The sequence below is a fragment of the Neolamprologus multifasciatus genome, chromosome 19, assembly GCF_963576455.1.
Source record: "Neolamprologus multifasciatus chromosome 19, fNeoMul1.2, whole genome shotgun sequence".
In the NCBI taxonomy this organism is placed as follows: domain Eukaryota; kingdom Metazoa; phylum Chordata; class Actinopteri; order Cichliformes; family Cichlidae; genus Neolamprologus; species Neolamprologus multifasciatus.
This window is the reverse complement of record NC_140457.1, coordinates 14,389,354-14,402,142: the sequence shown is the minus strand read 5'-3', so window position 1 is coordinate 14,402,142 and position 12,789 is coordinate 14,389,354. Positions and strand designations below refer to the sequence as shown.

The window sequence follows — 12,789 nt, the reverse complement described above, 5'->3', positions numbered from 1 at the left end:
CAAAATGCTGCCACAAATAAAACATGAACAACACACCTCTTTATTTGTCTAGGTAATAAACGACATAAATTAAAAGTGATAAGCGACAAAATTTGCATTAGTCCTATGTTATGGGCTTTAATGGAAATTACCACAGGCTGAGAACTTTTAATATAAAGTATAACCTGCACAATTGGAAAACACAGGCGATGTATTAATGAGTTTACAAAACTGAAGGACAACCAGACCCAGAGGGACCCAGGAGACCAGGAGGAGGCCATTTTTCAAACAAACATGTCAAAGGAACATTTTTTAAAACCATATCACTCATCCTTTCAACTGAAATTTCCTATAAGATCAAAATATTGAAATATTAATTCTACAGATATACAGGCACTTGTTTGTTGTGCATATTTTTGGTACACTAGACTGGGAACTGAGTAACTTGCTCAGCTATATTATATCTTGAATACAATAAATTGAAATATAATAGAACTCAATTCTTTTTATTGTTATAAATAAATAAAGGACAAGGAAAGAAATTACAAAAAATTAAGTGACCAAATATTACATAATTTATCATCTTATGTAATAAAAAGGGAAAAAATCCAAATCAATCGAATGAACATATCATAAGAAAATATTACTCCATTAGAAAACAAATCCTTCTATTCAGCCTATACTGTCTGCACCCCAACATAAACGAAGCTCATCTGCAGGTTGTAGATTTTGCTATATATTCAGGATGAATACAGCCAAACCAAAACAAAAACAAAAGAGGGAACCTAGTAAAAAAAAAAAAAAAGCAAGGGGATGAAGAGACGTCTCTCTCAATTTTGTACACTCAGACAGAATCAGTTGCCTTTGGCCTGCTTAAGGGTAGAAGGTGAGGGAAGCACACAAAAGCAGTGCAATTATTCTGCTCTGGCACAACAACAGAGAGCAAAAGGAGCATCAAAGGCTTTCCTCTGAGCAAAATAGGGCTCCCTCAGAGGAAAAGCGCAACCTGTGTGTGAATACCAGTGCATGGACTTTAGGTCCTCTCTTGAGACACAAGAGGCAAAGGATGCGTGTCAATAGAGTTGCAGTGCCTATCCACTTTGATTACGTTATAATACAGCCAGCAGTGGCAACAATGTAAATAAACCATTTTTTAAAATGTTTTTTCAGCTATATCTTTAAAAAAGTAGACATGTCAAACTCATTTTTTTTATATATGAAATATGCCATTTCACATGTTTAAAAAACACACACACTCTTTTTTTGTAACTTATGAACACCCTGGAAACACCTAACACAGTGAAACAGTAAGTCTTTGCTGCATGTCTTTGCACTGTGATGGGAATATGCAGCACTAACTGAACATACAGAGTATAAACCTTTGACCAACAGGCTTGGTAATATCCCTCAGCACTACGCTCTTTTAAGCACAAATAAATAACATCTATTTATTTATTTATTTTTTCTTTTCTTGGTGTCTTTCAGTGTAATATCTTTTATCCACTATTGGTTGAACAACTACCGTTATACTTTCTTTTTCTTTTAAAAGATTTGAATTATTAAGGAGCAACTGTTAACAAACCTTACATTTCAATATTGTAAGTAAGAAAAAGAGCGGTGTTACGGATTTTCTGTCAGGCACATTAAAGGGCACCTTAGTCGAATGACGAGGGTCCTTCGGCAACCCGGAAGTCTGGCTTCCACATGTTTTTGTGTACGCTCGCCGGTTGCTAAGCGGTGTTATCACATTGTAGTCAATACTTGTGGTGCTTTTAGGCTCAAAAACGAAATCTAACAGGATGAAAGTGGTTGCGTTAATAAGGTAATCGCAGCTTGCCGCTTTAACCGTCGCACAGGTCTTTCACTGATGATTTGCGCTTGCAGAGCAGTAAGCTACAGATGCTGATGTAGTTAATTCAAACCAAGAATATGACACCCATGTAGGTGTAGAATTATTGCCTAAGGGTTTGAAGACGAATGAAAGAGTGGCTGTAACATGCTGTGAGAGTAGTGCACCAGAACTCACCCGGTACATCCACAAACTTGTGTTCCAACCCTGGATATTAAATCTGGTGCACCACATTCCCACATTGCTAAACTTTGCACCCATGATAATGTGTGTGTCAGCTTAGCCTCTGTGTCTGTTTATTATGTTGTGTTCCAGTGGGGGCAAAGACAGCTGCTACAACATGATGCAGTGTGTTGCTGCTGGGCACCGGATCGTAGCTCTGGCCAACCTGCGCCCTGCTCACACAGGTGAGTAAAACGTGCTCCTGGGATTTACCTGTAAGCCCCAGGAGCTGGCTTTGCTATATGGGCCAACCAGCTGCACTTCCGTTCCCAATAACTGTACATAAATTAAATATTTGATCATTTCACTTTTGAACTGCATGTTTGTGTGCTGTGTCCTTACATATATTTGATCTGATTTGATGTTTTAACAAATGGAATATTCACATATTAGTGTTTAAAATAACCAGAGTCATTTATGGAATGCTAAGTAGGCCAAAAACATTTGAATAGTTTCAAAAGTAAGTTAATGATTAAATACATTTAAAACATTTACCCACAATATACTAGGAGAAGTTTACAAGAATTCCCTATTCACACTATACTGTATGCCCATATAATATGTATTTTGTGTCTAATGCCAACACATTAATCTGTATAACTGAAAGAAATGTGAAGAGAAACAACATGTCCAATTGTAGATTAACAGGTTCTATTTATCTAATGCAACGGCAAAGCTCTCTCTAGTACTTAACTAAAATTCTTCTCAATAATGGCACTTAATTTTTATTGTTGTCAACTTTCTTAAAATTATGTATCTCTAATTAAACTTCTCCCCTGTGTTTTACAGTTATTCTTCCTTGTCCAGTATAGCCTACACTACAGCATTATTGTCTAAAATTGATACTTCCTGTATTTTTGAACACGTTAATCCTAAGGAATTAAAATTTACCGAGGAAGAACTCTTCATGAGGAAGAACAACTTCAACTGAACTTTACTTTTATTGATATTTGCAAATATTACTAAATGGGGCTGTGGAAAAGTATTCTCTATTTTTAGTGATTGAAATACTGGAGTGGGTGCTCTGTATGGTTTGGAGTTGCCCAGATCTTGTAGTTGGTTCGCATAGATGTCTCCCTAAGTTTGCTGGAGTTCTCTTGAGGTTAAAAAGGAGTTTTTCCTCCACACTCACACTGAGTGCTTTCCCAAAGGAAATCTTTGGTTTCTGTCTGTCTGGTATAATTTAAGATGTTGGCCTAGCTATGATAAGTGGCCTGAGTTGTTGGGATTTTTTACCAGTTTAGTTCAGTTCAGTTTTATTCATACACTAAGCTATAGTGCCATTTCCCAACTATCCAAGTCTGCTTCACCTTTTAAGCTAAAATGGAAGAGTTTGTTATAACTGTAACTAACTTGAACTTTGATTATAAACTATAGTACGTGTCACTCTCTTGCCTATGTGCATGTGTGAGGAGCCACACTTGTATATATGTAGCAACACGGAGCTAAAAATCAGTTGCTTGGTTACTGAATTTTGCGCATTTCTAGTTTTTGCTTTTCACCCTCCAGTCTCATGCATCCCTAGTGCATGTTTTCATAGTTTCTTATTAACACCTGGAAGCGGCCCAGTACAAGCCTGACCGAGTGGCACAGGATTATATTGGCTGCTGAGCAGCTCCTCTGGAGCAGTTAGGGTTTAAGGGCCTTTTTGAAGTGCATATAAGTGGTGTTAATGAGGAAGGTGCAAGTGCTGCTCTTTCACTTCACCAATCCAAATTTACTGTGTCCATCTGGAAATTGCACCTGTGACCTCTGAGGCACCGGGACAAGTTTTTAGGTCACTGCTGCAAAAATGATGAAACTTGAAACTTTCAGTTAAGTTTGTTCAGACTTTTGTTTTAAATTACACTCATTTTAAAAAAAACATTTCTTTAACTTGTGGTATCTTGAATATACAATGTATTGTATTAATAAAAACATATAGTCAGATCATTTTTAATATAGTATTCATTAATTGTAGAGCTGTAGAGGTAGATATTTAATGTCAGTTATTTCTCAGGGAATTGCACCATCACTTCTTGTGCATAATCCAGTGAAATCCCTTTTGTCAGACACGATTAAGGCTCTCATCAGGCACAATGTAACTCATTTTCCTTCGTGCATTAGATGAATTGGACAGCTACATGTACCAGACGGTGGGCCACCAGGCTATAGAACTGTATGCCGATGCCATGGACTTACCTCTATATAGACGCACCATCCAGGGATCCAGCCTGGACACTAGCAGAAACTACAGAGAGACAGAGGGAGATGAGGTAGAGGACCTTTATCAGCTGCTGCACCTTGTGAAGGTAGGCATCTGTGCCAGGAGAGTTTATTACCCCAGATGTGCATTTTCAATCCGTATCCTCCGGCCAAGAGGCCTTAATACTTTAGGAGCCCATGACATTTTATTTCCACGCCCAAAAATATTGTTTCATTTTCTTGATTTATCTGTAGAGTGCAACTTCCAAAGACATTAAGGTAACTGTGTAAAATGCTTACTTGCTTGAAGTAAGATTTCTACTGCTTGACAGTTTTGGTTGTAGTTTAGTGTTTTATAATCTGCTGAGTGTTTTCAGTGGATGACAGGTCTACACTGCAGGCACCCAAACTCTTTTACAGTGGAGTCATATTGTTGTAATACATGATGATTATGTGGTTTGTTATTGTCTTGCTACAATATGAAAGTCCTTTTCCTAAAAAAGGCTTTTTTAGTGTTTCCTTTTCATGCCAGGTGCACTAAAGCACTCTATACTGTAATGAGTGCTGACTTTTCAGCTGTTTTTTGATAAAAATCCACATAGTGTTGCTTTTGCACTTCCTTAATTCCCAAAGAGAAATTGAAGTTGAACTGTCTAGTCAGTTCTTAGTTCCTATTGCAAACTGCCGGGGAGACTAAAAAGCCCATATAGTGCTTTTAGCCTGCCTGATTTAGCATATTTTAATTTTTCCTTTGAAAATAAGGTATGTTTTCCTTTTATTTTACTCTGGAATAATAGTGTGGCTGTTGGATCACTTAATCAATGTTTTATGGGCAAAGTTGGAGAGAGGTGCCCTTGAACAATGGCTTCACAGGAAAAATTCCATTCTTTTTTTTATCTCACTTGACAGAAGATCAGATGCAAAAATTAATCACCAAATTAATATTTCATCAAATAACACTTTTGACAGGACTCTGAGAAAATATTCATTTGATGGCAAATTATGTATGAGGCCTTGGTGGTCCAACCAGGTACGGGGTGGCTGACTGACAGGTTTGAGATAACTGCATGTGTGTTTAGCACACTGCTGGCACTGCTTGCCTACCTGACCGCCTGCAGCCATGAGGAGGCTACACGGACGCACGCTTCAACAGGAGCAAAGGCTCTCCCTGCTGTCAGCACAAACACCGTGTGGGATTGATCCTCTGTAACACTTTATCCCCACACAACCTCTTATTTTAGCTGGCAGCATCAACATTTAAGCACTTCTTATGGGATGTTGGATGGGACTTTGTTGTTGAAATGGGATTCTGCTTTATGTGGTGTATATGACAGAGGTATGCGTGAATCGTTGTGCAGGTATGTGTGGAGACATGTTCATCTGACTCCTTTAAGGCCCTACACTGCCTTAGTGGCAGGGGTCAGTCCGCCTGAAGGCATTTTCACCTTACTTCCTTACTTCCTTTGCTGTGTTCAGTAGAAATCTTTTCACATGCAGCTACAATCATGTTCTTGATTTTTGATCTTATTAGTACACCCACATCCACACAGCTCAGTATTTACCACTTTTGTGAGTCAAGTAGTGGACAGCTTTGTGGAATGTGATGCAGTATGCCCACTCTGCCTGTGGTCAGGGCTCTAATTGCATAGGGCTGCTAATTTCCCATTTCCAGGGTTTTTTGGTCTGACCTCGCCAGTCAGACAGGCCATAGATCAGGGCAGTTTGACTCCAATGAGGCCCTCCCAGGCTGGGAGACCTCCACTGGTCACCCAGCGCACCGCTCACACTCCTCTGTCATCAGCAGACCTGGACCATAAACAACAGGTTTCCTCTCATCCGTAAAGTTATGGCAACCATAAGAATACAATCTTTTAATCTCAAATTTCAAGTTACTGCTCTCGAAAGTTAATTTTTCAACGAGTGACTAACTTGTACCACAGTTCCACATTATGTACTGTATTGAAATAGTAAGTTATTTAACTTGAAGTGTATTTTTAAATTTTTAAACTTCCCAAACTCTCTCGTGTCATCTCAAATATCGTCTTAGAAATTCTGTTACGTTCCATCAAGTTGAGTAGATATTCTTCAGTTTGTTTCTTTTTTCTTTATTTCTAAAAAAAAATAGACAAAAAAACATATTTCTTTGACCATAAACTTTTTAGTGTTGTTGATTAGTGAAGGAATTGATGGAGGGGGGAGTAAAAGGAAGGGGAAAAAACAGCTTTTGATAATGAGCTGTTAAATCACTATTGCTGGAAAAGAACAGTTTTAGCATGAAAAAATGTGTTCTGTTTTGGAAAGTGTGATATTTTGAAAGATTCTTTCTCACAGTTTGAATTAATTAGAAGTTACAAGATTATATTTGGCAAATGACACTTGAGCATAGATGAAAGATTTTTTTTCCTCAGATCCAAAGTTGATGAGTTTTAAGTGGATTCTCTTCACTTCCTCCTCCTCCCCGTTTTGCACTGCTAGCGTCTGACTCGTAGCATGAGCCAACAGTGCCATCTATGGATCGTTCCCGTTTGCTGACAAACCAAACATAATCTATACAGACTGGCCTCTAAGAATGTTTGAAGCCATTCGAAAGATTCAAAGGAAGAGATCATATTCTTCAGAACCTTTGTTGACAGAGGGGGAAAAAAGCCCGATTGTAATAGAAAAAAAATTCCCTGGCAGTACTGATAATAGCAGAATGACAATGTGGCCCTATCCTTGGCCCCCTTTGCTCTCATCGCTGGCTGTGTATAGCTGTGCTTCTTTGAAGTGTGTAACCCGATCAACATGCATGCAAGCCCATCCTGCTAGGTGCTGATCTTTGAACCTGCTCTTTGAGGGGGAGAAATAAGTTTTGGTGGAGCACTTTTACGTATATACAGCTAAGAATGCATTTTCACAGAAATGACATCTTTTCATTCTCAACGATGCTTTCAAACGACACTAGAATATGAAGTTTACATAAAGATGTTTTCTGTAAGCGCAACATTTGTATTTATTGCTAAGAATTAAAATCCAACTCCTGTATTAGTGTGCTTTTTTGTGGATTTCATAGGTAGTGTGTCCATACTTCATTGTGTGGCTGCTCTGCTCCCCTCTGCTGTGATCCGCTCTCATGTGTGATACAGATCAACAGTGTCAGTCACCCCTGGCTGTAAAGCCAGTTCCCCCAAAGGCCTGCAAAACCCCTCATATTAGTCATATCACATCCCTCAATTCCTTTATCCTTCTCTCTGTGCTCTGTGACCTGACACAGTGGCTCTTTATTCCCTGTGACCCAGCTTGTGTGTGTGTGCGCGTGCGCTTGTGTGTTCAAGGTCAGGTCAAAACAGGCCTGTGTTACATGATAACAGGTCTATCGCTGTCATCCGTGCACACCTCTGCCTCTCTTTCAGCACTGTAGTCCTTTCACTACAATCCATATGCACTCTATTTGTCACCCTCAGCCACGAACTATTGTGCACAAGTAGATGTTTTGAATTATGAGTAGTTAATTCCATTTTACAACACAAAGATCCTTCAGAAATAGGACAACCTATATGGCACTGAGTTTTGGAAAGGCGTAATTGTAGCTTCAGTCACTTGATATGGTAATAGATACTTTATAAAAAGAAAATGACTCTATTGCAGCAACTCTGCAACCTTTGAGCTGATGAATAAAGACAAAGACATTTAAGCTCATTAGAGTGATGAGGAACAATAGATGATATCTATGCACATGTTCTATTCTGCCAGCTCTAATTAGCAGCGCTGTGACATCTCTGTCATACTGAGACCCTGCTTTGAGAACGATGGAAATGTTACTTTCAAATCCAATTTCCTGTCCTCTAATGCATTCGACTTTTCAGAAACATGATTTTAATTAATTAATTATTTTTATAAGACAGTTCAGTTAAGATCCAGCTTTCCCCCTTTTATTTTTTTTAACAAGCCAGTATATATATGTGTGTGTGTGTGTGTGTGTGTGTGTGTGTGTGTGTATTTTTAGTTGTTTTTTTTGTTTGTTTGTTTTTTTTTTTTAGATGTCTGAGAAAAGTCCTGGGAAGGTGCACTGAGACCTTTGGCCTTTGTAGATGAAACATTCTGTTCCATTGGTGTGTGTTAGAACACCTTGTTTTTAGTGAGCTAATCTTTCTCCTAAACTTGCACACACTCTCCCCCTATTCCCCGTTTCTCCTGACCATTGTTACATAGACATTCCCTCCTCGTCCTCAGTAACTACTGCCGCGCCATTATCGACATCAGCAGACAAGAGTGGGGCCCTCTGGGATCGCAGAAACAGCCCGTCCACAAGTCCAAACAATCTGTCTCATTCCTCTTTCCCGCTTCTTCACTCCTTCCTTCTCTCTTCTACATCTCTGTCTCCATTGTGCTGTCGTCGCACTTTCATCCGGACCCTTCAGAAGCCTGGCACTGCCTTGTTGCAAGTTCCCTGATGGAGGTGCATCCTGCTGTGAGGAAAGAAGGGAAAAGGACTGAGACATAATAGAAAGAATGGAGCAGAAAGGAAGAGGAGGGCAGACTGGCTGGTAGGCAGGCAGAGGAATCTCTGTATCTTTGTAGTATTGATTAGGCAGCTGAGGTGTTGTGAGACAAGATGTTCAGGAGGAGTGTGAACTATGAAAGGGGGGGGCCCAAAATCAAACACACAGCCCTTCTCTGATTACCGGCATGGTGCCGCATTAGACGTACATTGGGGGCTCAACAGGAAAATGGATTTCTTTAAAAAGCTGCTTAATACATAAATCATGACCTCTGGGGTCACAGCAAGGGTTTAGGAGATCAGATCAATAACAAAGCTAATGCAAGCTTGTTGAAGCTTGTTTGTGGTGCTGAGAGACCTCTAAATGGTGTTACTGGAAGTAGCTCGCAAGCAGCCTCAAACCAAAGGATAATCGCTTTGGTGACCGTTTTGTTTTCTTACGTTTCAGCAAAGTTTGCAGTTCCTAACTTTAAGATGCAGCACAGCATGTTAGAGTGTAGATTTCAGACAGATTTCAAGCAGCTGTCTCTCGGTGTTGCCTCTTTTTGCAATAGCCATTGTTATCTTTTCCTTTGGTCCTGAGATGCTTGTATTTGTGTTGGTCGGCTCAGTGGCAGTGAGGTTGAGATTGCAGACTTGTTTTGCACATGAGGAAGGATAGCATTAGCTCTGAGATAATGGCACTGTGTATTGTTCGCGGGCCGTGTGGAAGTGGTGGGACAGGATCTATTAGATGCAGGCCCATTTCCCACCAACTGCAGTCCCCACAAACATTAGATAAAGAGTCAAGCCTCAAGCCTTTGTAATTTGTTTGTATTTTTCTGCTTAATGTACTTTGCTCAATCTTGTTTAGCGATGATGGAAGCTGATAGCCTTATCTCAACTTGCCGAGGGCACAAACCACTACATTGTTGAACATTGTTCAATGAGAAACGTGCGTGGTTTTTTTGCGGGGCGTTTTATTTTGATACTGGATGAATTGTAGATGTATCGGAAGGTTATTGCATTTGAGCTATTGCTTCAATGTTATGTGCTGAAGTAAAGGATTATACAAAGTGTGTTCCTTGTTTCAGTTTTTTATTAAGAAAAAAGTTGTGATAATTTTCTAGTCCTGGCAAACAATTTTTTAATCTCTTTTTTTTGTCACTGTGATTGTTTGGCATGCCTTCTTCAAAATGCCTTTGAATGACTTTTGCAAATCAATTTCTACTTCATCATCAGAGATCTATTGTTACATCTTCAACACTTTCTTCTCTGCTTTAAAAACCTCAAATTTTTTGCTTTGTCTGAAAATATAATCTAAGCTTTACATCCTTCCTCAGACTCAGTCGAGTTGTTTTTACTCTCCAGATATCATAAAATATGAAGGATCCAACCTTGTAAGAAAAACGCAAGTTGTGGAGGAGATTGGACTTTCAATAAAACCTTTTAAATGCATCAGTATCAACAGTTAGTCAGGCCCAACTCTGTCTGCCTCAGAACTGACAGCTGAGGAATTGTGTCAAGTCTTTCAACTCCCTGCCATTCATCTACTCAGAAATTAAGAGGGCTTTTATGTTTTGTTTTGTGACCCATTCCCCAAGTAATATTTGTGGCAGGCCCCATCACCTCCCGCAGCTAAAGTCATAACCAGCCGTAGAAAAACACTGTCTGGAGTCTGGAGAGTGGGTTAAACCAGCATCACAGCAATATTTTTCTCTGGTCTCTCTCTGGGGAGTGTGTGTGCGCATGTGTGTTTGTGCGTGCGTGCGTGTGTTGGGGGAGCATGACGTCTGTTGGAACTATGTAGGACGGAGGGCAGAAGAGCCAAAATGCCAAGAGCCTGGATTCTGACCTCACCAGAAAAACATTTACATTTTAGGCTGTGTGTGTGTGTGTGTGTGTGTGTGTGTGTGTGTGTGTGTGTGTGTGTGTGTGTGTGTGTGTGTGTGTGTGTGTGTGTGTGTGTGTGTGTGTGTGTGTGTGTGTGTGTGTGTGTGTGTGTGTGTGTGTCTTCTTGTCTCCGTGGGCCAGTGTCTTCTGTGTGGATACATCAACATTACATATGTATGGATACACCTTATGGACTTCACTCATGATATAAGTGAGAATATCTTATCTGTTTAATATTTAGTTTTGTTCAATTTAATTTTTGCAGGAAATCACAGTGGTTTTATTTAAAAATCCTAAAAAGTCATGAATCAACTTAAAGTTAAAGGCTGACAGTTTATTTAATGTGGTCTACAAAAAATAAAGTATTGCATTTTAAGTACTAACGACTAAACTTGTTTTCTTGAATTGCAAGTATTCATGGTTATACCGTACATCGATAAACAACCTGTCTCACTGGTGCTTCCCGACATTTAGTTTTCCATGTGTGTTGATATGGAAAGCCTCCTTGTCCTTGGCCTGCTGAAACCAGGGCTTTGTGCTTGCTTTGGCGAAGGCCCTCTCCCTCCCTGCCTGATGACTGGCGGGGCCTGTGTTTACGTAACCGTATATATCTTAGAGGAAACTCGTGAAACGTTAATCTCTCTACTTTTTAACCCTGATGAATTTCTACATTTTCCAGCTGTGCGGCATGGCATATTTATGCTCAGGCTCTATTGCTGAAAACAGCTCTGTCATTGTAAATGAATCACTATCCAAGACTAAAGACTGTGCATGTGTGTGTGTGTGTGTGTGCATGTGGGTATGTGTAAACTTCAGGCTAGGAAACTGAAAAAATTCATGCTCAGCCATAAAAAGCAGCATTAGTACCTCTGTGGATAAAAACAGCTTCTTTTTCATTCTTCCCCATACCCTAATCAGTGCACACTGCGCTGTCACTCATCACATTTCTTTGGCTTTCGACTGATAAGCGTCCTTCACTCATCGTGCTAAATAGACAATGCCTCATGTCATATCCTCTGTTGCCTGGTCACACCTGCACAGTGGCCTCAGCAGAGGATAATACTCTCCCCTCGTCTGCTTCCTCTCCACACTTCTCGTAACTATGACCTGCATCATCTCAGGAACCGTTCAGGGCATTTGGCTTTGCGAACAGCTGGCTTTGTGAGAACTTTGTTTTTCTTATTCCACCACTCTATATGGTTGAAGACTGACACGTGTTGAGTCATCTTGCCAGACCGTCCTCAAGCACAAAGGAAGAGCCTGTCTTTCAACAGCTGTTTTAGACGCAGAGCTCCGCCAGTTTACCGAAGGGAATGTCTCTGAAAGCCTTTCAGAACAAGATTTTGCGATGTTTGTTTTACAAAAACATTTGCTAAGCCTGCGTGTCCGTTTTGTTTGTTTTGATGGATCAGACACCATACCTGTTGTTTGAGACTCAGTATGTACTGTATAAGCAGAATATGATTTTGTGAACGTTGGGTGTACCTTAATTTAAACGATCGTTAAGAATATCTTGTGCCTTGTGTGCACCATTCCGCATCCCATTTCTCCTTTACCAACTCTTGGAGTCACCTTGGAGTTTAACAGTCTCGTTGGAATGACAATGAAGAAGCTGATTTACAACAAATAAGCAGTGTCTCCTCCTACTAAGCTCACACTAAGCTTCCTGTCAGTTTGGCATGTCTACGCTGTCAGGACAGCCCAACACGCCCCAAGACTGTGTCTACATTACATTAAACACAACCGCTTGACCCTAGCGAGTCCCATCTCCTGTATGACATCTACTTGAGCTACTACAACAGGGTCCAACCCCTCCCCATGTTCCTTCCATGCAGGTGAACAAGGGAGAACAATCCCATTACGTTGGAACAGGCCCAGAGCTAATGCAGAGAACATTAAAACCATGTCGCATCCAGTCACTTACTTGATGGATCCAGGAAGAGAGGGGTGAAGAGAAGACACAGAGAGGGGAAAGGAATGTTGAAGAGAAGGAGGGGTGGGATTGGAGGTCTTGGGGTCAGGCACAGTGACGATGTGACAGTGTGATTGCAGCAATGGAGAGCATGTAATGGCACCTTGGTGCCCTTGAGCAAACTGTCATTCGAACCACTTTAATTAATTTCCCCACTTTGTCGACTTCCCCACCTCCCTGCTATCACAGACAGGAATGCTGCATACACCAGGCAGTAATATTATACAGTGC

The 12,789-nt window shown here is 40.3% G+C and overlaps 1 protein-coding gene across 1 annotated transcript in view; it reads left to right on the top strand.

Moving 5' to 3' along the window:
* The first annotated feature begins 1,641 nt into the window (after positions 1-1,641).
* dph6 (diphthamine biosynthesis 6) overlaps positions 1,642-12,789 on the top strand; it is a 55,227-nt gene continuing 44,079 nt past the window's right edge. Inside the window, exons 1-3 of the mRNA XM_085143431.1 lie at positions 1,642-1,801; positions 2,144-2,235; positions 4,157-4,341. Coding sequence (XP_084999557.1) covers positions 1,779-1,801; positions 2,144-2,235; positions 4,157-4,341 — 300 coding nt within the window. The 5' untranslated portion in view covers positions 1,642-1,778. The remainder of the gene's footprint in view (positions 1,802-2,143; positions 2,236-4,156; positions 4,342-12,789) is intronic.